The sequence below is a fragment of the Xenopus laevis genome, chromosome 6L (assembly GCF_017654675.1).
Source record: "Xenopus laevis strain J_2021 chromosome 6L, Xenopus_laevis_v10.1, whole genome shotgun sequence".
NCBI lineage: Eukaryota > Metazoa > Chordata > Amphibia > Anura > Pipidae > Xenopus > Xenopus laevis.
In genome coordinates, this window is record NC_054381.1 from 23,974,338 (window position 1) to 23,999,862 (window position 25,525).

General features: G+C 38.8%; 1 protein-coding gene across 2 annotated transcripts in view; it reads left to right on the plus strand.

Annotated features, from left to right (window-relative positions):
- mkx.L (mohawk homeobox L homeolog) overlaps positions 1 to 23,597 on the plus strand; it is an 81,076-nt gene extending 57,479 nt beyond the window's left edge. Inside the window, exons 5-6 of one of the 2 annotated variants that reach the window (XM_018267210.2) lie at positions 20,905 to 20,938; positions 22,488 to 23,597. In XM_018267210.2, coding sequence (XP_018122699.1) covers positions 20,905 to 20,938; positions 22,488 to 22,674 — 221 coding nt within the window. In that variant the 3' untranslated portion in view covers positions 22,675 to 23,597. The remainder of the gene's footprint in view (positions 1 to 20,904; positions 20,939 to 22,487) is intronic. The other variant, XM_018267211.2, reaches the window with a different exon arrangement.
- The last annotated feature ends 1,928 nt before the right edge of the window (positions 23,598 to 25,525 follow it).

Here is a 25,525-nt window from a genome sequence, read left to right on the forward strand (position 1 = left end):
TAGTTTGGATCTCCATACCTTAAGTCTACTTAAAAATTATTTAAACATTAATTAAACCAAGTAATATTGGTTTTCCTCCAGGATTAATTATATCTTAGTTTCCAGATAACGGATCCCATACCTGTACTTGGTTCCTAAGCCACTTCTTCCCCTCTGTATAGTTGTACGTTGGCACCAGTGCATCCGTCCTGCTTCCTGTTCCGGATCCTAAGCAAGTGTGAGTATTATTATAGGGGGGGCCCTGGAGCTACCACCATCAAACTGACAGTAGCTCCAGGGTTCTTAAAGTGGAATGCATCAATATGCTCAGAATTATGGTACCTAACAAATCATGTGCTCAGTCAGGCCTGATCTAGATGGTTTGCATCAACATTAAAGGGATTGTTTACCATAAAACAAACTTTTAGTATGATGTAGATGGTAATATTCTGAGACAATTTACAATTTTTTATTATTTGTGTTTTTTGAATTATTTAGCTTTTTTTCAGCAGCTCTCCAGTTTCTGAATTACCCTAGCAAACATGCACTGATTTGAAAGCTGGCATATGAATAGAAGAGGCCTGAAAAGAAAAATGAGTTATAAAAAGTATTAATAACAATTAATTTGTAGCTTTACAGAGATTTGTTTTTTTAGATGGGGGTCAGTGAAAGCTGGAAATAATCAGAAGAAAATAAATATTGAGACACCTGAATGTTTTTCTATATATGTGAGCACATGCATTGGTTTGTATGTGCAGTTATTTCTAACTTATTCCAACCTACTGTAACAAGGCTTGTAGGAAGTAGCGGTTAGCTATAGAAATACCTCGGCCCCTACATTCCTGGTTAGAACATTGTCCAACCATTAAAGGCATCCCTGCCCCTCAGACACACATGAGAGAAGGTAATGTGTTTGCTATGTAACTGATATCAGATGGGTCTAGAGTGTCAGAGACAACACACTGGTCTGTTTAGCTCAAATATGTTTTCACTTTCACAAAAAGTTCATTCTTTTGCAATATATCCAATTTTCTTCCTCCGTGGCCCAGTGAACACTATATTTGCTGTGTTATCTAGGCCGCACAGCACCCCTTTCATCAGTCCAGATTTGTGCGACAGTTTCACACTTAGTAAGCAACACATGAATTAACAGTTCAACATAAATTCAGCCTCCTTACATTCATTGGATTCAGATTTTCTATTTACTGACACACACATATACCTACCTACACATCATCTGCTGGTTTAACTGGGCTTGGCAGCATCACTTGTCTCAATCTAGCGGTGTTTTTTTACAGTCCAAACAAAACTAGCCTTATGCAAAGCCTGCTGTGTCTGATTGTATTTAACATCATAAATAAATTTTTGGGGCCCCATATGCCTGAATGTTTAAGCCCCTATATTCTCAAATACTGTCTCGGTTTATTCAAACCCAGTTCCTTTAAAAGAAGCTTGTCCATTTTGCAGCAGTCAGGGCTCCTGTATACATCAGACCAGACAGGGGACTGTTGTCCCTCCTCCCAAAGTCAGTACAGGTATAGGATCCCTTATCCGGACACCTGATATCCAGAAAGCTCTGGATTACGGAATGGCTGTCTCCCATAGTCTCCATTTTATCCAAATAATCCAAATTTTTAAAAATGATTTCCTTTTTCTCTGTTATAATAAAACAGTAGCTTGTACTTGATCCCAACTAAGATATAATTAATCCTTATTGGAAGCAAAACAGCCTATTGGGTTTATTTAATGTTTAAATTAATTTCTAGTAGACTAAAGGCATGAAGACCCAAATTACGGAAAGATCCATGATCCATAAAACCCCAGGTCCTGAGCATTCTGGATAACAGGTCCCATACCTGTACTGATCATTGAGCAGCAGGTCAGCACAGGTCCTTTTCCTAGGGAGGCTCTTAGTCAGGAGATGGTTTAAGTTAAGTGTTGCTAAGACTTTAGTCATGTTAAGACTTTATTTAGGAGAAGTCCCTAATTGGAAGAAGGATATAGTCAGGAGAAGGCTACTCTTATCACTTTGCTCTAGTTAGGAAAAGGTTCTAGTGTTGATAAGACTCTAGTTATGATAAGGCTTTATTCAGGAGACGCATCTAATTGGAAGAAGAATATAGTCAGGAGAAGGCTCTTCTTATCACTTTGCTCTAGTAAGGAGAAGGCTGTACCCGAGGGTTTTGATCAGGAGATGGCTTTAGTCAGGAGAAGGATCTCCTTAGGAGAGACACTAGACAGGAGTACACTCTAGCCTTCACGAGGCTCTAGTAGTATGCTATAGTCTTGAGAAGGATCTATTTAGAAGAGGTTTTAGACATCAATCAACTGTCGGTAGTCTTCATGTGGACTGGCAGCTTATAGGAGGCTCTGTTTGCCAGTCAAAATAGGCCCTGCCATTCCAAGTACACAGAGGCCCAAACATCCCCCAACCAGCCCAAATAGCCCCCTACCAGCCGACTATATGGTACCTTTCTATGGAACCATACAGCAGCCCCTCTGGTATTTGCCAGAACCCACAGATTGCCAGTCCGGGCCTGTTGGTGAGCACCATGTTGCTCACTAGCCACTGGTTGGAGATCACTGATCTAGGAGTATGCTGTAGTCAGGAGAATGATCTATTTAGGAGAGGTTCTATACAGCAATATATTCTAGCCTTCAGGAGGCTCTAGGTATATGCTGTAGTCAGGAGAAGGATCTATTTAGGAGAGGTTCTAGACAGCAATATACTCTAGCCTTCAGGAGGCTCTAGGTGTATGCTGTAGTCATCAGAAGACTCCAGCCAGATGAAGGTTCTAGTTAGGAGTATGCTGTTGTCAAGAGAACACTCTAGTCAGGAGTATGCTTTACTCAGAAGAAGGTTATATCAAGGAGATGGTTGCCATCAGGAATATGCCCTTGTCCAAAGAAGGCTCTACTCAGGAGTAAGCCCTAATTAGAAATATATTCTAGTCAGAAGATAGCTCAAGAAATAAGTTGTTTTCTTGAATTACTAGGAATCTGTCTTTTGATTTTCCTAGTTCATCGCACAATTGTGTCGCTAAATTTCTACAAATAAAATATTAGACCTTTTTTTCCTTAGAAAGCAGCAACATGCAGCCGTTTTACTTTGTTCATTGTTTACTGTCCACATTTAGTATGGAATACCGAGCTATATACTGTATATAAGTTTGTGTATGGCAAAGAAAGGTTTATAATAGTTTCATAGTTGCATGATCCCAGCACACATTTTAAAGTGGTTAAATAGAGGAATTTATTTAGGTGCCAGGGGATTTTCATAATGGCACAGCCTTTCTTGTTCTAATTATTCAGACTCGCAGAATACACCTGCCGCTGGGTTTATATGCAGTGGAAAAGAAATTAAGACCGTGCTACAATATATATGACAGGTTCATTAAAGAAAATTCATTATAATATGAAGCCTAATGGACGGGGGATTATTTGGTGAGCTTTACACCATTCTTGAAAAGGGATATAATCGTGATGTCGCTTACATTTCTTCCTTTCATCTCCCTAAAGTATTCCAGAATAAAGCACTTTGGGTTCTGTGTAGGGAGAGTATCCTCACTTCCACTTCTATATTTAGATGCCTTGAATTACACACGGCTGGGTGAGAGGACCGGCTCGCCAATTCCGCGAGACAGTGACAGACCTTCTACTGGAAAATTGAGGATAGTGATTTATTGCCTCCTTTTATTATTCTAAAGAGGCAAATGACTAGTTCTGGAACAAAGCAATTGCAGTGCTAAATAAGAAGACATTGCCAGTTACCACAAAGAAGTGCCAGTGGATGTTTTTATTGGGAATCTGGATAGGCTGTTTTTTGTTTTGTTTTTTGTTTTACCGATGAATTCAAACTTGGATTTGCTTATTGCATCAATGTTTCTATTCATCAAGGGATGTCCTGAGAATTGCAGGGCTGTTCGGCCAGTAGAGAACAGATATGGGTTGGCTGATCCTCATTTAAAGGAAAATATGAGACGTTCGTAAGTATGGCTTGCCTCCCATTTATTTAAGCAGGAAGATAATTTAAAGGACCATGAAATGAAAATTCATAGGGTGTTTCCAATTTGTTAGGAGAATTGTTATGTTTCTGTACTGTTTGTCTGCTGGCCTAGCAAGGCATTTCTAGAGAGGAGGAGCACTAGTCCCAGGTCCTGGGTATGTCATGTGGGGTTGCCTAACAAATTGGGACCCCCAATGTATTTAGCCTTTTCTGCCCTTTAAATGCAGAGGAGATCTCTATAAACATCAGCAACAACAGCATCTACAGATGGAGCCATTATCAGTGCATCTGGCACTCACAGCCACGGCTAGTCCCCCACTATAATGAAGGGTGAGCTATAGGTGCCAGTACCCACTCAGTACTTGATGCCTGTGCAGTGTTGCAGCTCCTGTTAAAGGGGTGGTTCACCTTTAAGTTAACTTTTAGTATGTTATAGAATGGTCAATTCTAAGCAACTTTTCAGTTGGTCTTCATTATTCATTTTTTTAACATTTATTTGCCTTCCTCTCCTGACTGTTTCCAGGATTTACTGACCCCTTCTAAAAAACAAATGCTCTGTAAAGCTACAAATGTATAGTTATCGCTACTTTTAATATTTCGGCCTTTCCTATTTATATTCCAGTCTCTTATTCATAGCAATGCATGGTTGCTAGGATAATTTGTAACCTAGCAACCAATTTGCAAACTGGAGAGCTGCTGAATAAAAAGCTAAATAACTCAAAAAACACACATAATAAAAAATGAACACCAATTGCAGTTGTCTCAGAATATCACTCTCTAAAAGTGAACTCAACGGTGTCCAACCCCTTTACTATATACAGTAAAAGGCAAATATCCAGACAATGAATGTCCATGAATGATAGCTGAAACCCTGTATCGTCCTCATCAAGCTGAGTTCTAGGCTGTGGACACCTTCACTCTGTTTGGATCAGTTGGGGAATTGGTGCATGTTAAGGAACTTTATAGAGGAATGTCAGGGCCTCAAATTTTACTCATGCAAAGCAAAATTTCTGAACTGGCAAAATGTGTATTTTGTTCTAGAACTGGAGGGTAGGTGCCAATAGCCTTCAATGTAATTGAGCACCGTTATAATTCCACTGTAAGGGAAAATAAATGGAAGGATCAACCATAATTACAAATGATGTTCAAGCTCCATTAACGAGATGCTTTCAGAAATTTGAAGCACAGGCTAAGTAAGGAAACTATAAAAAAGGACCCTGCCTGTTCCAAGGATTGGCCGAAAATTCTGCCAGGTCAAACGTTGCTAATGAGACGCAGTTAATAACGGATAACTCTTTTAAACGAGTGTACTGTGCAGTAACGGCTGGTTTCTATATACCCAGAACAGCAATGCTGAATAAAATAAAATGGAATGTCTCTAGCGCACAAAGGACTATTTTCAGTTTTGCTGATTGGATCCTTTGTGCCAAAATAAAATGCCAGCAGGCCAGATGTAGAAAAGATGTGTAAGTGTAGGAGGGATGGTTTGTAGCAATTTCGACTTTTAGGATTGGCATGGATGAAAAAAAAAAGACTTTAAGATTGGCATAGATATTTCCCAAAAATGTCCAAATTGAAGCTCTTTGTCCAACTGCAACAAATTAAGGAATGATTATTTGAAACTGTAGAACATCTCTGCTGTTATTAACTATGGTGTATGATGAACAAAATGAGATAAACATAACCTGGGACCAGAAACTGCTGTTCACAAACAAGAACGCTGCTTACGCCGGCACATGCTGCAGCCTGGAAAGAAGAATTTTGGAGCTTGGAGTTTATATTTGGCTGTCTCTTTACCCAAATGAGTACATTTTCTTCAGCATTTCAGTATAAATTCACCAGTATTTTTTCCAGCATTTCAGTAGAAGAAACTCTTTGCCCAGTAGAAATTCTTTACTATGCACTTTTATTTGCATGACCTTCATGAATGTTTTTGCTTCAAGCTACTTGGTGGTAGCAATAGCCATCATAGCAGTTATCAATGCATTTCACACATGTGTTGACTCGAAATGCTAACTCAACTTGTGTGCTATTTACCCAAATGAATGCTATTTAGTGCTAAACTGAGCACAATACTCAGTGGGTGCCTACTTTTACATACCTCCCAACTGTCCCGTTTTTCACGGGACAGTCCCGATATTGACAGCTCAGCACCCAGTCCCGTTTTTTTAATGAAATGTCAGGAGTTTCTCTTTGATCTCCTGCACTGATGCCTGAAAAAAAATACAAAGTTTCTATAACTTAATTAATGGCATGTAAACTCTAAAATAGCATAAGGCTAGAAATGCTGTATTTTGTATACTAAATATAAACATGAACTTACTGCACCACAAGCCTAATCAAACAAATAATTTATGCTTTCAAAGTTGGCTACAGGGGGTCACCATCTTATAACTTTGTTAAACATCTTTGCAAGACTAAGACTGTGCACATGCTCAGTGTGGTCTGGGCTGCTTAGGGATCGTCATAAACAAAGCTGCTTGAGTTCTGCATGGCTGGGAAGTAAGACGGGGGGCTCCCCCTGCTGTTCATAAGTATGATTGTTTCCCTGCTCAGCAGTTAGGGACCGTCTGACAATTCCTATCCACAGCAGTAAATGAAGGGAGAATTTTACTGCATACAGTCAGGTTTCTTGTAAAAACGGTACACATTTTTTAATTAAAGTATATTGGAGATAGATTTCTTTTTGATTAAAGAAACCTGTAATAACATATAAAACATGACCCTAACCCCCCCCCAGAAGTGTGTTCAAACTTTCCATAACCTGCCAATTTTTTTAAAATAGATATGGTATTTATGAAGGTATGTTATAACACTGGAATTCTGGGGGAAAATATTAAATACATAGTGTGCATGATAGGGTTTGCAGAACAGCTTGAACAGCTTTTCCCATGGGTATAGAATCTTTTATCCAGAATGATTGGGACCTGGGGTTTCTGGTGGTCTCTCCATAATTTGAATCACCATACCTTAAATCTGATAAATCCAATATGAATTCATGCAACTCAGTTACCATCAAGTACAAGCTACTGTTTTATTATTACAGAGACAAATGTAAATCATTTTGAAAAATTAGAATTCTTTGCTTAAAGGAGAGCTAAAGCCTAGCTAAAGAAGTAGCTAGAAATTATGTAAATTATATTTTGGGCTTTTGTACCAGCCCAAGGCAACCACAGCCTTTTAGCAGTAAATATCTGCTGTCACTTACTGAACTTAGGGACCCACTCACAATATACAGTACACATAGAATAGAAATGTCACAATAGAAGGCTGATTAGTAATTAATACAGATAATTACTACATGGCAGCTCAGAAACCAGTGCAATTAGCATCAGAATTTAATAATCAGCCCTGTAGCATCAGCTTATATTACAGACCAACCTCATTTTCTGCTGGATAATTAGTGACGACCCCTAAGCTTCTCAACAGCTGCTCAGAGCCCACTGAGCATGTGAGTGTCACAGACACTTTCCAAGATGGTGACTCCCTGTGACAAGTTTGAAGTCCTGGATCATTGCTGCTATTGAAAAGCAGGGGAGGCAATTCAGGGAGATTAGACGCCTGAAGAAGAGGAGATGTGTCACCGGGCGACTAATCTCCTCGAATCTGACTGCATGTCTCTGCCCTAAGGTTATTTGGTGAATGGGCATTTCTTATAATAACAGTTTAGAGCAGGGGTCCCCAACCTTTTTCACCCGTGAGCAACATTCAGATGTAAAAAGAGTTGGGGAGCAACAGAAGCATGAAAAATGTTCCTGGGGTGCCAAATAAGGGCTTTGATTGGCCTTTGGTAGCACCAATGTGGACTGTCAACCTACATTGAGACTCTGTTTGGCACTACATATGGATTTTATGCAATCAAAACGTGCCTCCAAGTCTGGAATTCAAAAATAAGCACCTGCTTTGAGGCCACTGGGAGCAACATCCAAGGGCTTGGAGAGCAACATGTTGCTCACGAGCTACTGGTTGGGGATCACTGGTTTAGAGTCTGATTCTTTTGTTCAGGGTCATGGTGGGGTTGCTTTGTTCTTTGTAACATCGGAACACTCTGTTTTCTTTGGATGACAGTCCCAGTATCATAGTGGATCATGCTGGGGGAGATCATTTTCCAGCATTTATCTTATCTACTTGGCAGAAGAAGATTTATCAGAAGCTTGCTGAAGATCTTTGGCTCAGGCATTGGCTTTGAAGTCTCTTGTTCCTGGACTGAATTTACCCTGATTATTGTCAGAATTTCCTACGTGAGGTTATGTTACTTGTTAGGATGCCTTAACAATAAGAGAAAATGTTGTTTGAATGGCAAGAAAAGTTTGGACTTAAATTAGCACTATAGTGACTTGACTCTTGTAAAAGAAACAGAGATCTGTAGCGTTATTAACTTGTTACTTCAATTACTGAAACAATAAATCCAAGATGGAGCTGCTGATCTCTGCATTTTCTGCCTATAATAAAGGAGTTGGTAACTTTTTTAAAGCAAAAATAATGTGGTTCTGGAGTGGGCTGGGTGAAATATAGGGATGCACCGAATCTAGCATTAGGTCCGTGTTTTTGGGCCAGGGTTCGCCCTTTTTCAGCAAGGTTCAGATTTGGTTGATCCAAGTGCCTGCCTGAACCAGATCTGAATCCTTAAAATCACGTGAATTTTCATTACACAAACAAGGAAGTAAAAATGTTTTTAACTATGCGCTCCATGTATAATTCTCTTTCACCCTTCCAATCTATAATTTACATATGTAAATTAGGACTTGGAATCTATTCAGTATTCGGCCGTATCTTTCACAAAAGATTTGGGATTCGCCGAATTCCCACATAGTTGATTTGGTGCATACTTATTGAAATATAATGGCAATTAAAGAACATGTAAATACCCCCCCTACACACACACACAAAAATGTAATCAGAGAGCAGCCTCTTTGAAATCGTTAGATACCTGCCATTCTGGTTGTCAAAAAGTTAACAGTAAGGCTGCAGCAAACCCCATAATCACTTATAATTCCTTTTCCTCCTCTAACCCACTCTGCCTCCTCCCTTAGGAATTTACATTGGTTGTAAGCTCATGAGCACGCTCAGTTCTTTTTAGCTCAGAATACTAAACACACCCTCCACTCAATGAAGGGAAAACATTGCTGGTTCCCATCGAAACTCTAGCTGTTTGATCCTATTTTCCTAACCACCTCTCCTGAGCTCAGCTCAACAATTACAATTACAGTGCTCAACCCCAGCAGAACTTTTTATCAAAGTATGTTGTGCCTGTGTAAACCTGCATTCTGCATTGCCTGAACTTTACAGCATACTGTACATGTCCTGTTTGCAGATGTCAATGTTACTGATGATGTTTCAGAGGGAAAATGGCCGACGGGTGAAAGCTGCTATTTGTGATGGTGCTGGCAAATGGAGGGGGTATAAGCAGTACAAATGATGTGACTTGGGTGCGGAAAATATGCCCAACCTATATACATGGTAGGAAAATGTGGGCTTTACATGTCCTTTAAAATTACATTAGGGTTTGCTTATCCTTTAATTTTTTTTTGCCTTCAAATGAAGACACTAGCTTCCTGCATTGCCAGGAATTCTATTAGAGAGCCACAGTGGATAAACTTGCCTATAGACATTTGAGTATCATCAGTTAAAGAACCCAGCCTCGTTAGAGCCGTTTGTGTTGTTGGCTAATGTAATACATATTCATATGTTCACACATGACGGCAGAATGTAATTAGAGGCAGATTTTGTCAAGTTCTATCTAAACAAACATAAGACTGAACACAAGCTAAAGCGCTGGGTGTTAGAGCCCTGCCAATAGCCGCTGACCTTGGAGATGGCTTCGCACATTACAATCTGCTTCCAATGAAAGGGAAAGTTTATTGTTTAACTAGTGTTGCTGACGAATGTGTTTCGCTGGCTTTGTGATGCTGCGAGCATGTAAGGGACACATTGTCTTAATTGTATGTTCTTGAAGTGATTTGTTTCTCCATCTCAGCAACAATAGAGGTACAAGGAACAAATATGCACCAGTAAGACAATTTGGGGCTGCGAGGCACCGGCGGATAATGATCTGAGCACAGATATTTCATTTTAATTTGCATATTTCCTTGCAGTTACTATTGAGCAAGAAAAAGTCTATTTAGTAGAACACTACAATTATAACCACAAACTGCTTAAACAAACTAAAAATATATGGTCTCATTATTTGCAAATGTACAGATTTCACAGAACATTTGAATTTTATAGAATTTTTAGCATAACAGTGGAAAAATCCTTAGTTTCAGCATGTTTGTGGTCCAACATGGACTAGCATGCACTTTAGTTGCTTAAACAATTTGTCACATCATAGCAAAATCATGTCAGGGCCACCAAAACCATAGGAAAATGCCTTGGCCCCATGCTCTCAGTGTCAGCTGCCAATAAATGAATGCCCCTGTAATGATATGTTAAGAGACAACTTTATTAGGTAGCCAAACCAGCAGGCTGATTTTCATATTAGATGTTCAGACCAACAATCGTATAACAACATACAATTGACTTGATATTATTTGGGGAGGTGGTTGTTGTGTTCTCATACACAGGTCAATAAGCTGGAGAACGGGATTGGGGTGGATGAGTTTTCCAAACACCCAAAACTTCTTGTCGCTGATTGATTGCAGTTATTAAGGCCAAAGGGGGCTAACAAAGTACAGGTATGAAATCTGTTATCCAGAAAGATCCAAATTACAGGAAGGCTGTCTCCCATAGACTCCATTTTATCCAAATTTTTAAAAATGATTTCCCCTTTTCTCTGTAATAATGAAACAGTAGCTTGTCCATATTAGATTTAGCAGATTTAAGGTATGGTGATTCAAATTAAGGAAACACCCCTTATCCAGAAAATCCCAGGTCCCAAGCATTCTGGATACAAGATCCTAAACATGTACTTAAATATTTCTTATATTCTAGCAAAAAAACTATATATATATATTTATTTATATAAAATGAATTCTTATTAGAAGCAAAACCAGCCTATTGGGTTTATTTAATGTTTGCATGATTTTCTCGTAGACTTAAGGTATGAAGATCCATATTACGGAAAATCCCAGGTCCCCAATATTCTGGATAATAAGTCCCATATCTGTACCAGAACGTTGTTATATCTCATTATTTATGGTTAACTCAGTATTAATTATGTATAAAGCTTGGGATGCTTTTTATTCATACAGCTGTGACAAATATGACTGCAACCAATGAGAAAAGAGCATGTCTTAGGTTTTTAACCATTAGGCATTGGAACTATAACCCAACACACCAGGGCAGGCTACATAGCAATAATATGTCGTTCCATCTGACCTATCCCAGACATCCATTCAGGTTTCCTATCATTAACTTCTTCTTTCTTTTTCAATCATTTTTATTGGTGTTTATATTAAGCCACAATAATTCCAATTTCGAAAAATATATTTTATATATATTAGCAAGATCTTCCTATACTAAGCTCTTCTATGCGTAAAAAAAATAGTGATCAAGGTACAGGAGGTGATTATTCCCCAGATTGAAGTATCTGCAGGTACAGGTATGGGACCTGTTATCCAGAATGCTTGGGAGCTGGGGTTTTCCGGATAATGGATCTTTCTGTAACTTGGATCTTCTTACCTCAAGACTACTAGAAAATCATCTAAATTTTAAATAAACCCAATAGGTTTTGCTTCCAATAAGGTTGAATTATATCTTAGTTGGATTAAGTACAAGGTACTGTTTTATTATTACAGAGAAATAGGAAATTATTTTAAAACATTTGGATAATATGAATGAAATGGAGTCTATGGGAGATGGCCTGTCTGTAATGTGGAAGTTTTTGGATAACGGGTTTCCATATAATGGATCCCATACCTGTACCATTATTGTAGTCACCAGCAGTTATAATGCATTCTAGAAATGTAATTGAAATGTCTGTAATTCAATTAATTCAAGTAAAGTCCATTAAATTTCCAGAGTCAAAAAAAACATGAATTCTAATTAGCTATGGGGTGCCGTTTGTCCCAAATACATTCTGTATACAAAACTATCTCTAATACACAGAATGAATGTCTCTCGTGGTATATAAGTATTTATGACCATACACAGATAAATATAATATACAAAAGACTTATTTCTATTAAAGAATGAAAACAAAATCTGGTTAGTGCACAAAAGGATGTCATTATATCACAAACTCCATTCTGTACAGTTTAACAAGCAATCTGTCTCACAAATGTATAACCTCCATGTAACGGACACACTTATGTGCAAAGTTACTTACAGAATGAATTATGTAAAAACAAAGTTGGACATAATATATAATAGTGTAACTAACTAGTGCTTGTCAAGCTAGATTTGAATGAAAAAATAGATATCTGTGACAGGAGCAAGATTTTATAGCACAGGATTCATTCTTTCCACAAAATGACAGTTTTGTTTCACAAAACAGATAAAATAACCATTCTGTGAAGCAACACTGTCAGTCACATTCCTGAACCAATAAGAACAAAGCTTATTGCCATATACAAACAAGATAAGAAGTGGCCAGCTCTGCTCCACATGGCTAAGGCAAAGTATCTGACCTGCTATAGAGGGCGCCCTCTAATGTCCCCTGTGCTGCATAGTAATAAACATGAACAAACCTTTCCTAAAAGAGCTGCTGTTAAACACTACAGGTTCATAAATGGAAGTTTTTACAAATGGCTGAGAAATATAATGCTGCACTTATAATGATTGTAGAGAAAGAAAAGTATGCAAAACATAAATATGATCATTTTAAGTGATATGGCTATTCTTATTGTAGTAACCTGTTTGTGTGGCCATTTTGGTTAAGGGCATTCCTGCTGTTTTGCCATTATTTTATGACTCACTCCTGTTCCTCTTCCTGTCTAAGCTGAGAGCAATGATGGGACAGGCCACACCCACCTGCCATCTTCTATTAAATGTACCAGAAGTTACTGTGCTTGTCTGGCTGCTTTGCCTGCCTCTTAGAGTCAGTTATAAGTTTTGTATATGATAGTTAGACTCCAATGTCTCCTCCTAGCTGTAATCTTGCACCAATTAGCTTGTAGTAGTCTCTTAATAATGTGCTTAGCTATAGTTCAACTACTACATAATAGATTTAGCCAGCAACTTGGGACTGATCATGTGCATCGCACATTGTGTATAGTATGATGTGTAGGTTATATGAACATCCACTCCTGAGTATTGTGTGTAAACAAAAGGCTTCAGGACTTCAACTTCACCTCCTTTCGTGAATTCGGGTCTTTTCACCGCTTCGGGACTTCAGCTTCGTCTTTTCGGCACTTCCGCATTCGGTAATATGTGCAATGGCCGCACGGCTTGGGCGCTCTTAAAGGGGACCCGGCTCTTTGAAAAATGCAGCACTTATGGGCCCCCCTTCAGGCCTGGAACACTTGTCCCCCCCTGCTGGCGGCCCTGGACATGCATGTGACATGGGCGCAGTTGTGCTCTCTGCTCTAGTGTTGTGCCCCCCTTGACCCACTCTGATGTGAAAGGGTTAAGCACTGGGCAGGTAAGGGGACGGCATCATTAGAGTCTTTTGTTATAAATAAATATAAAGCATTGTATAGCTTCTTGCTTCTATATAAATAGATTATGATCCCCTAAAATTGCCCCTGCCTAAATGACCCCCTTTTGTTTACACACAGTACTCGGGAGTGGCTGCTCATATAACCTACACATCATACTATACAGAATGCGTGGTCATACCTCCCAACATTTTGGTAATAAGTAAAAAGAGGGACAAAAAAATTTTTGTCATGTAGCGCGGCAATTTTTTTTGACCACACCCATTTTTGTGGCCACACCCCATAATTACCATGTTCATTTTACAAAGTTTGGCAGGTTATAAAAGTTTGAAAATATTTCTCCTTATCTAAACTGTTAAAATTACTTATTTTTTATCTCAAAATTGTTACAAAGTATCTTAGTTGCACCTGTTAGCTCTACTGGCCTCTCTGCCAAAAGCCAATTAAGTTAGAAATTTTGGACACAATAAAGATCTTTACAATTTGAATTGGTGCCTGCTGGAAGTCTGCATACATTGAGTGCCTGCTCCTTTTTACATTTCGGTTTGTCCGCCCCCTATGCTGAGGGCTCAGGGCAGTGCACCTGGGCCACTTCCCTTACGTGGTGAGTAATTTGTTTACCACATTGAAATACAATACAGATGACTTCTTGTAAGTTAGAAATTTTGTTTCTTTTTCTGGCTGTTCAGTGCAGAGAAAAGAGGGACTTTCCAGTACAAATGAGGGACCTCAGGTTGAGCTGTCAAAAGAGGTACTGTCCCTCTGAAAAAGGGACAGTTGGGAGGTATGTGTGCACATGATCAGTCCCAAGTCTCTGGCTAAAGCTATTATGTAGTAGTTAAACTATAGGTAAGCACATTATTAAGAGACTACTACAAGCTAATTGGTGCAAGATTACAGCTAAGAGGAGACATTGGAGTCTAACTATCATATACAAAACTTATAACTGACTCTGAGAGTCAGGCAAAGCAGCCAGACAAGCACAGTAACTTCTGGTACATTTAATAGAAGATGGCAGGTGGGTGTGGCCTGTCCCATTATTGCTCTCAGTTTAGACAGGAAGAGGAACAGGAGTGAGTCATAAGATAATGGCAAAACAGCAGGAATGCCCTTAACCAAAATGGCCACACAAGCAGGTTACTACAATAAGAATAGCCATATCACCTAAAATGATCATATTTATGTTTTGCATACTTTTATTTTCTACAATCATTATAAGTACAGCATTATATTTCTCAGCCGTTTGTAAAAACTTCCATTTATGAACCTGTAGTGTTTAACAGCAGCTCTTTTAGGAAAGGTTTGTTCATGTTTATTACTATGCAGCAGAGGGGACATTAGAGCGCACACTCTATAGCAGGTCAGATACTTTGCCTTAGCCATGTGGAGCAGAGCTGGCCACTTCTCATCTTGTTTGTATATGGCAATAAGCTTTGTTCTTATTGGTTCAGGAATGTGACTGACAGTGTTGCTTCACAGAATGGTTATTTTATCTGTTTTGTGAACAAAACTGTCATTTTGTGGAAAGAATGAATCCTGTGCTATAAAATCTTGCTTTCTGTCACAGATTTCTATTTTGTCATTCAAATCTAGCTTGACAAGCACTAGTTAGTTACACTATTATATATTATGTCCAACTTTGCTTTTACATAATTCATTCTGTAAGTAACTTTGCACATAAGTGTGTCCGTTACATGGAGGTTATACATTTGTGAGACAGATTGCTTGTTAAACTGTACAGAATGGTGTTTGTGATATAATGACATCCTTTTGTGCACTAACCAGATTTTGTTTTCATTCTTTAATAGAAATAGGTCTTTTGTATATTTTTTTTCTCTGTGTATGGTCACAAATTCTTATATAACATGAGAGACATTCATTGTGTGTATTAGGGATAGTTTTGTATACAGAATGTATTTGGGACAAACGGCACCCCATAATTAGCAACATATATAATTAGTACATATATGTACTGTATACATATACTGTATACAGTATACAGTAGAACTCCCATTTTACAATTTTCAGGGGACCAGAAAAAATGGTGTAAAATCAAGGAGGTCCATCGTGCCTAATATATTGGAGGGGCCATAAAAGAACAGTGCAAAATAAGGGACAACTTCAGGGGACGTTAAATTGTGTTTTTACTATATTTGTACCAAGAATCTTTTTTGGAGGAAAACAGCAAAATTACAGTACAGTACACATCTGCTTTTTCTTTTAAGAGGTGATTTGAAATTAATAGTATTATTTGAATAAAACTCCACAGAAAACAATGCACGAAAGCAGCTTTCCAATTGACATTATTAGCATTTATTAATGGCTCTTAAAGCTTATTTGCAAATGTCAGTGCAAACGAATACAGAATGTGTTTCTGTTTCTCCGGCTCTGTTAATCGGCTGGCTTCTGCTACATTGTTTTAGGAGTCATAGCCAGGAGTGCAGAGAATCCAGACATCCATGCCGCCGCCGCTGCTTTCAATAGCAATTACATTTACAAATAATTATTTAAATGCTTTAATAACTGAGCATTGGAAAGTTCATAGGCAAAAACAGCCGTCGGGCAGAGTTCTCCTTTAACCTCACTGGAAAAATACTGCTGCAAAATAACAATTTTCATCATTTTTATTAACTTATGTTTTGATTCTTTTGGCGGCGTTTGATGCCAGATACATACTTGTTAATTTCATTAACTTATGATGTGTTTATTTTTGCTGTGGTAACCGTTGCTCCTGTTTAAAACCGATACTTTCCAAGAACGTTTCTCCTATCATAAATACCCTATCAACAGCTGCTGTATTTGCCTTCTGGACTGAGCAAATATTATTGCAGAATTAGTTGTACCCCGTGCCATCTTCTGCCCAGAAATGGTGATCTGAAGAACTGCCGACATGGCAGACTGAGCGCAGCATTCCAATGAGATGCCAGTATTGCGGTCTCGTGCCTTCGCTGGGCAGTGTCAGTAATTGACCCTCGGGCACATTTTGTCGCCATCATTTTGTGGCCGAGTCCATTTCTGGCTCCTTGTTTTGATTAGACGCTGCTCCATGTGTTCTTTATTAGCCCTTAGCACAGGATTCCTAGTGTGCTGCTGATCCAGGCGCATGACTTACACTATGCAAATACATCTGATGGATTGATATGTTCCTTCAGCTCAAACATTTCCATGTGACGGGAAACAGAAACAAATACAATATTTATTAGTGCTAATAATCAGGCTACCTCTCCTAATCCAGCAGAATAAAGAATCAGACTAAAGCAGATGTTTATCTTGGTTATAAATTACCTTGAATTCCATAGATATGTTCTAGAATTTCCCTTTTTTTCTTATGTTTCTGTCCTTTGGCATCTCCTCCCATTTCTATATCCCCCCCCCCCACCTCCATATGGTATTATTACAGCAATTGTTTATGTATACTAAAACCATTAATAAAGAGCAATAAATTGTATTCAGTGATAAAATAACATTTTGTAATGAAGACAAAGGAATGGCATACAAAATCTGAATCTGTAGTACTATGTTAGTATATATATATATATATATATATATATATATATATATATATATATTTATTTATTTATTTATTTATTTATACAAAAAAAAAACATGAATATCTTGTAAATTATATCCTTATAAACGGTGCGTAGTGATGTCATCAGTTATAAACGGTGAGTAGTGATGTCATTTTTGTCACATGACTCATCCAAACTTGTGTATTATAATAAATAAAGTACCCCTTGTTGGAAAATATGAGGATATTAGAAGAAACCTCTGAGTTCCATGACCTGTACAAAGGCACTCTGTCTTCAGCCCTGTGCTTTTATATATTGGTAACTTATAATATCCTTATATTTTACAATATAGTACAAGTATGGTATTCGGAAACCTAGTATCCAGAAAGATCCAAATTACTGAAAGGCTGTCTCCCATAGGCTCCATTTTATCCAAATAATCAACATTTTTAAAAAGTATTTCCTTTTTCCTCTGTAATAATAACATTGTACTTGATCCGAACTAAGATATAATTAATCCTTATTGGAGACAAAACCATCCTATTGGGTTTATTTAATGTTTACATGATTTTTTTTATAGACTTACAGTATGAAGATCCAAATTATGGAAAGATCTTTTATCTAGAAAACCCCTTAATTACCTTAATTATCCAGAAAACCCCAGGTCCCAAGTATTTTGGGTAACAGGTCCCATACCTGTTCTAAAAGAAAACTCAAAGGTGAACTACCCCCCTTAAGATATAAAGATCCAAATTACGGAAAGATTTTTTATCCGGAAAACCTCAGGTCCCGAGCATTCTGGGTAATAGGTCCCATACCTGTACCCATTAAAGTTCAATGAACAGCTTTCATGGTTTGCTGGGCCCTGTCACTTCCTCGCAGGGGGGAGGGCATTGCAGCAATGGAGCTGATTTTCACGTACACCTCGAGGTATGCATGTCTTCCAGGTGCCAGAAAAATTAATAAGGCTGTTCAGCACATAACACCATGTAATTCCTATAAATCATAACCTGAACAGCAGCACTCAGTCATCGGTGTTTCCGACACGTACATAGAGGTGGATTTATGAAACCGTGGAAAAATTTGGCACTGATGTTTACAGCCATGTTTAATTCCTCCCGTGAGGATTTCTGTACAATGAGCCGTCATACTGATAGCTTGTATCTCCTGCTCAGCTTGGTGGCTCCCTACTTGCCGGAGCAGCTGGGGGTGGAGGGGGGATTAACGGGTCCCAGGCAGAGAATGATCCCACTCACACTGTTATACACTCACATCTCAGTACATTCATTCCATACACTGCTCTGAAATACACAAACCTGACTTTTAGAGGCCCCAACATTTAAAACCACAAATAAACCCATTTTCTCTAACAGCACAGATGCCATGTAATACATATATTTTTAGATATAAATTTCAAAAACCTCAAAAAAATTATTTTTTGAAAAAATTCAAGATTTTCTGACAATTACTAGTGAAAAAAAATGGCTAAAAAAAAGGTCCAATAAGTAGCGCTGGGCCAACCGACCAGGCACAGCCACCGCACTTCCACGCCGTGCTAGCGCAGCCCCCCGATCTCTGTGAGAGCATGCAAACGCCAGAAGGGAGGGGAGAGCAGACGGGAGAGCACTGGAAGGGAGAGCGTCAGAGGGGAGGGAGGCAGGCGGGAGAGCACTGGAGGGGAGAGCGTCAGAGGGGAGGGAGGCAGACGGGAGAGCACTGGAGGGGAGGAAGGCAGACGGGAGAGCACTGGAGGGGAGAGCAGCGAATATAGACTAGGGGTAGGCAGAAATCAGGTACCTGCCCATTGCCGCTTTCCATTGCGCCCTAGGCAGGTGCCTCATCTGCCTATCCCTAGTTCTGGCCCTGCCAATAAGACCAATGAAGCTCCCATTTATCTTACTTTCATATTATTTAGTGACAAGAAACATGTACCATAGAGAAAACTGTAAGGGAAGGAGGGTCACAGAACATGTAACAAAGTCCACGATGCATAATGTCAGCTGCACTCTAGTCAACAGACCTCAGCCCTACCCTTGGGCCAGCAATCAGTACAAGAGCTGACAGGCTTGCTTTACTGTTTATGCACAGGACCAGGGGCGTAACTATAGAGGAAGCAGGCCCTGTGGCTGCAGAGAGGCCCAGGAGTTATAAGGGCCTCATGAAGTCCTAATTCATATACAATTTAAATAAACATTGGTAAAACTGGTCAACTTGGGGGCCTGGAAAATAATCTGCTGTGGGGCCCAGTGAAATCTAGTTGCTCCACTGCACTGGACCTTAATATGGGGCTGGCATTAAAAGGGTAATTTACCTTTAAGTTAACTTGTAGTATATTATAGAATGGCTCATTCTAACCGACATTTTAACTTCAGTTTTTCTTTTTTAAAGTTTTTGAATTATTTGCCTTCTTCTTCTTCTTCTGAGCTTTCAAATAAGGGTCACTGGCCCCATCTAATTGCAAATTGTCTCAGAATATCACTCTCTACATCATACTAAAAATGAATATAAAGATGAACAACCCCTAGTTTGCATGCATTCAGCACAGCCCTGTATTTGCTGCTTGCCTATGACATTACAGGATTCCTTTGCCCTCACATTGCACCACATTCCCAGTCCAGGAGAAGACACATAATGTGACCAGCACCATCAGTTCCATAGGCACAAGTGTTCCGTGCAAGGCCATAGGTACATTGGTCTCATTAGGTTCTGTTCTGTAACTAAACAAATGTGTTTGCACTAGAATATTAGCCTAGTCTTGTCCCTACTGACTATGCCTTACCTTGTGCACTTTTTCATCTCCAATTTGTGCCTGTAGGTTAACCTCCCATCCACTTAGACTGTAAGCTCTACAGGACAGGGACCTCCTTCCCACTATGTCTCTAATCACATAGCACTTAAGCTCTTTGTCCTGATTTCTGTGTATATTCATTATGTGATTTGTCTTCCCCGTGTATACTTATATATATATTGTACTTTTATGTACTGTACAGTGCTGCAGGCGCCTTAACATACATACAGTTACAGCCAGTTTGACTCTGTAAAATAAACAGCTGCCTGTACTATTGAGACAGGAGAAATCACTAACACTCGTATTCTCTATACCAGTGATCCCCAACCAGTAGCTCGTGAGCAACATGTTGCTCTCCAACCCCTTGAATGTTGCTCCCAGTGGCCTCAAAGCAGATGATTATTTTTGAATTCCAGGCTTGGAGGCACATTTTGGTTTCATAAAAACCAGGTGTACTGACAAACAGAGTCTCAATGTAGGTTGATAATCCACATAGGGGCTACCAAAGGGCCAATCACAGCACTTATTTGGCACTCAAGTAACATTTTTCATTCTAGTGTTGCTCCCCAACTCCTTTTTCTTCTGAATGTTGCTCACGGGTTCAAAAGGTTGGGGATCCCTGCTCTATACTGTGCCACCCAACAACGTCCACAATTGGAGATTTATGCTTAATAAGCTGTATGACTATCACTGACCTCTGTGTGTGCTATCTGTGCCCTACATAGTCTGAATATAGCTTTAGGGGGATATTCAAAAAAGAATCATGCTATTCTCCTTTATTTAATATTCCTGTCTATTATAGGAGCGTGTTAGTAGCACTTTAGGAATCCCAGACAGAGCTGGCCTTAAACCTAAATATGTTGGAGTATTCTCTTATTATAGTATTATAGTTCTACAAGTTCCTGATGAAGGCTTGCAAAGAGCTGAAACTGTATATTTTCACCCCTTTGGCTACACACAGTATATATTTTTTTTTCATATATATTTTCTTTTTCCATTCCACAGGCGCAAATGTTGCCACAATAATTAACTGATTATGAATGCAAACCATGTAGTGATGTCCCTGTTTTTTTTACATTTCAGATACGTTGGAGTCTGCAGCAAATAAATGCCAAAGGTGAGTAAGCTCCTTCCTTCTGCTCAGTACGGCTTAAGGGCTCTTACAGACGAGCGTTTGAAGCTGCGCTCCTCCCCGGCGTTCCGTTTTTATGCGTTCAGCCGCAGGGGAGAGCAGGAGTAGACGCATTCAGTTTTTTTCAATGGGGCTGTACTCACACAGGCACATGTAGGCGCATGTAGCACCAGTGCTATCTACTGCTTGCCCCTCATGAGTACAGCACTGAAGGCAGGGTTGTATTCAGTAGGAGAGGATGCAGGTTTCTGCAGTCCAATTTGGAGGATCAGACCTGCAACAGGGTGCAGAGCAGGGTGCAAATGCAACAAAAAAAACATGGCTGATTGTACCTGTAAATAATGGTGCGCTGAAAGGGGTGAAATGGTGTAAATAGTGGAATCTATCAAACACTGCCATACAATTTAGCATGGCCGGATACAGTTGAATGAATAGGTTCTGCAGTTGCATGAAATAGATTTGCATAACACAAATGCATGAATCCAGTGCTGCTGAATGTCGGCTATGTATTCACCTCCATTCTGGAGCTCCAGACTTATACCCATAGACAGTTGAGAAGAGTGCAAAATAAAAAAAATGGCTGCTTGTGTCTATTTTTTCTGCCCCTCTATTGTTAAGGTCATAGACACACATGTGGATTTTAGGCTCGTTTTCGGCGCGGTCCTCGCGGTGGTTTTTAAAGAAAACTGAACACTGTATAAATACATTTAGCGCTTTTAAGCTTAGGCAATGGCACAATACGCTAATGTAATGTATTTACGAGGTGGTCAGCTCTTTAAAAAATGTGGAACGCAACAAAAAAACGCATATGTGTCTAAGGACTAAATGAGCCCTTTGCAAAATAGCTATCCACCACCCTCAGGAAACTGTTTATTCCCAATATTATCCATCTGTTACTTATTATTTCTTTATTGTCAGCCATGGTCCATTGCATATTGACCTTTGTTTTAATAATTCTTCCCATCTTTTTAGGCACAGGCCACGAAAAAATACCAACCAGAAGAATGATAAAATTATCAGTAAATGTTTGGGACCTGTTATCCAGAATGCTCAGCTACAAAATCATTTAAACATTAAATAAACCCAATAGGCTAGTTTTGCTTCCAATAAGGATTATTATATCTCAGTTCAAGGTTCTGTTTTAAAGTTACAGAGAAAAAATGGGAATTATTTAGATAAAATGGAGTCTGTGGGAGACAGCCTTGCCGTAATTTGGACCTTTCTGGATAACGGTTTTCCGGATAACAGAATCCTATACCTGTATCCTCTCTTGCAATGATATTTAGATGCTTTTAGAAAAATAAACATTCATTGAATCGTCTCTATCTTATTGTTATGACAATAAAAAATGCAAATGTAATGCATCTGAAACTGACGAGATCTAATTACAGATCTTAATGAGAACACTTTTTTTTCCTCTTAATTGCTAAATTAATTGGCTACACTGCTCTCCAACATATCCCTCTGGCTTGAAATAAAGTGGCATCAAATGATGAGTAATCTAATGGATATGTGTCCTTTTCATTTAATCTAGTGCAGTTAATAAAGAAGGAGCCAGCAAAGATGAGACGTACTGGAGGGAGATTAATGCAGCCATGGCCTTAACGAACCTTGCCCAAGGGAAAGATAAACTGCAGGGCACAACAAGCTGCATCATTCAGAAATCCTCGCATATATCAGAAGTGAAGACTGTTAAAGTGGCGCTGCTTCAGAAATACTGACGTTTCTCAGACTTGCCTATGAACCAGCGACGGAACCCTCTGGAGTTTGCCCCAGTTCTCAAAAGCTTGTTTGGAATAATAAACATTCTGGTTGCTGAGCATAAAGATCTCTAAAGTCTTGGACTCAGATGCCGGGGCGCTGCCGGACATGTACATTTTAACGCCTTACTCGTTTCTTTTTTTTTAAAGGAATAAATAACTTATTTTATCCGTCAGCTGATAAGTAAGAATCGCTTTTGCCATACGTGCCTTGCCGAAAAGAAATAAGCTATAACGTGGGCATGAGATACACTAGTTATGCCTTAATTTATGAACGCCATAATGCTTTTTATATTTAATCTGGGGTTAAAACTACCTGTACCGCAAACAAGTGGATATTGGAAAGTGCATGAAATATCACGTTGTCGTTCCAACCAGGAAGTAATATTGTACCATATTTTGGAAGTATTCAGTTTTTTTTTTTTTTTCAACCATTTTTGAAGTCTTATGGATAGTATTATTGATATACCCTGACAAATATCGCAGGTTTGGGGTTTCTAGCACATATTGTAAATCCTAATGTTCAAAGCAGAAAATCCATATTGTCTAAACTGGCAGAAATGGCCTGTTTTTGTCAACAGGTGTGTCGCCAAAAATACCAGATGATTTTAGTTGTAACTCGGTGGTGTATAGAGACGCAATACGGATTAACAGAGGAACCCTGGAAGTAAGGTCTTTTTAAGGCAGGTATTCATTTCAGGGAATTGAACATGTGAACTTCTTGTGAACATGGTGCTTGCACTTTGCACCTTTGCACATAATGCAACGCTCATGCGCAGATATGAAAATGGCAAATCCTGATGACAATTCTTAAACTCATTTAAGGGGGGTTATTCACCTTTGAGTTAACTTTTAGTAAGATGCAGAGAGTAGTGATGGGCGAATTTGGGGCGTTTCGCTTCGCGGGAAAATTTGCGAATTTCCAGTGAAATTCGCAAAACGGCGAAAAATTCACGAAATGGCGATGGGGTCTCCTTTTTGACGCCGGCGTCCATTTTTCTGCCGCCAATTCGCACCTGGCGAATAAATTCGCCCATCACTAGCAGAGAGTGATATTCTGAGACAATTTGCAATTGGTTTTCGTTTTTGATTATTTGTGGTTTTTGAGTTATTTAGCCTTTTATTCAGCAGCTTTCCAATTTGCAATTTCAGCAATCTGGTTGCTAGGATCCAAATTACCCTATCAACTCTATCCTATTCAGACTGGGATATGAATAGGAGAGGCCTGAATAGATGAATGAGTTATACATAGTGACAAAAAGCTTACACATCATTTGTTTTTAGATGGGGTCACTGACCCCCATTTGAAAGCTGGAAAGGGTCAGAAGAAAAAGTGCAATTAATTCAAAAACTATAAAAATGAAAAAAATGAAGCCGATTGAAAATTGCTTAAAATAAGCCATTCTATTACATACTGAAAATTAACTTAAAGATGGACCACTCCTTTAAGGGGGCGATTCATGAAGCTCTACTTAAGCACTTCTGTATCTAAAAGCTGCCGAGTTCATGTCGAACTCAATGGGGGCCATCTATGGCAATTTTAAGGCATTTTACAACTCCAGTTTTATCAAATTTTTTGACCCATTGAAAAATTCTAGCAATTTGATTTTTTTTTTCATCGATTTATTTATATTATGATTCTTTAATGCATAAGCAAGCGTTTAATTTTTTTTAAGAGAAAAGTAGACAAAACAATGCAGAAACTCGAATTTTGATACATAGGCCCATAAATGTTTTAATATGAGACAGCACTGAAGTATAACAAGTCAAAAGCTGACTGAAAAAGGTCCATCATGGCGTTCACTGTACAATGGACAATTAGTGGGAACGCTTTCCATTTGACAGCACAGAACTAATGGAACGCCACGGGCAATAATGGTAACGGATCATTCTAAGACTCATAGTCAGATGCTGATGTGGCGAATATAATTGCCGTGGAAATAGTATGTAAGGTAAGTGGAATGACTCCTGTTAAATAAGGGTCAAGCTAGTTGAAAAATGTTTCAGCATTCCGAAGCAATAAAAAGAGGTGGCTGGTTGTATAGAGTTTCTGATGCAGCTTTGTGCTGGTTGTACAGTACATTCTATAATTGGCAGAAATCTCTTGGAATGGAATTAATGGGAGGTCCTTATATATATATATATATATATATATCTTGTAGATTATATCCTTATAAACAGTGAGTAGTGATGTCATCAGTTATAAACGGTGAGTAGTGATGTCATTTATGTCACAAGACTCACTGAAACTTGTGTATTATAATAAATAAAGTACCCCCTGTTGCAAAATACGAGGATATTAGAAGTCACATCGGAGTTCCATGACCTGTATAAAAACACTCCTTTCATATGGTCATGAAACTCCTCGGTAACTTATAATATCCTTATCGTTTACAAGAGGGGCTACTTTATTCACTATATATAAAATATATGTAAAATATAAGGATATTATAGGTCACAGAGGAGTTCCATGACTATATAAAAGATCATGGAATTCTGAGGAGTCTTCTAATATGCTCAGATTTTAAAACAGGGGGTACTTATATACCACTAAGCACTATTTATAAGGATATTTTACAGGAAATGAATGGCTCTATTATTAGGTTCAGGATTTGGCCTTTATCAGCAGGAATCGGATTCGGCCGAATCCTTCTGCCCGGGTGAACAAATCGGAATCCTAATTTTCATATGCAAATTAAGGTGGGGAGGGAAATCGCGTGACTTTTTGTCACAAAACAAGGAAGTAAAAAGGAAGTAAAAAATGTTTCTCCCTTCCCACCCCTAAATTTGCATATGCAAATTAGGATTTTGG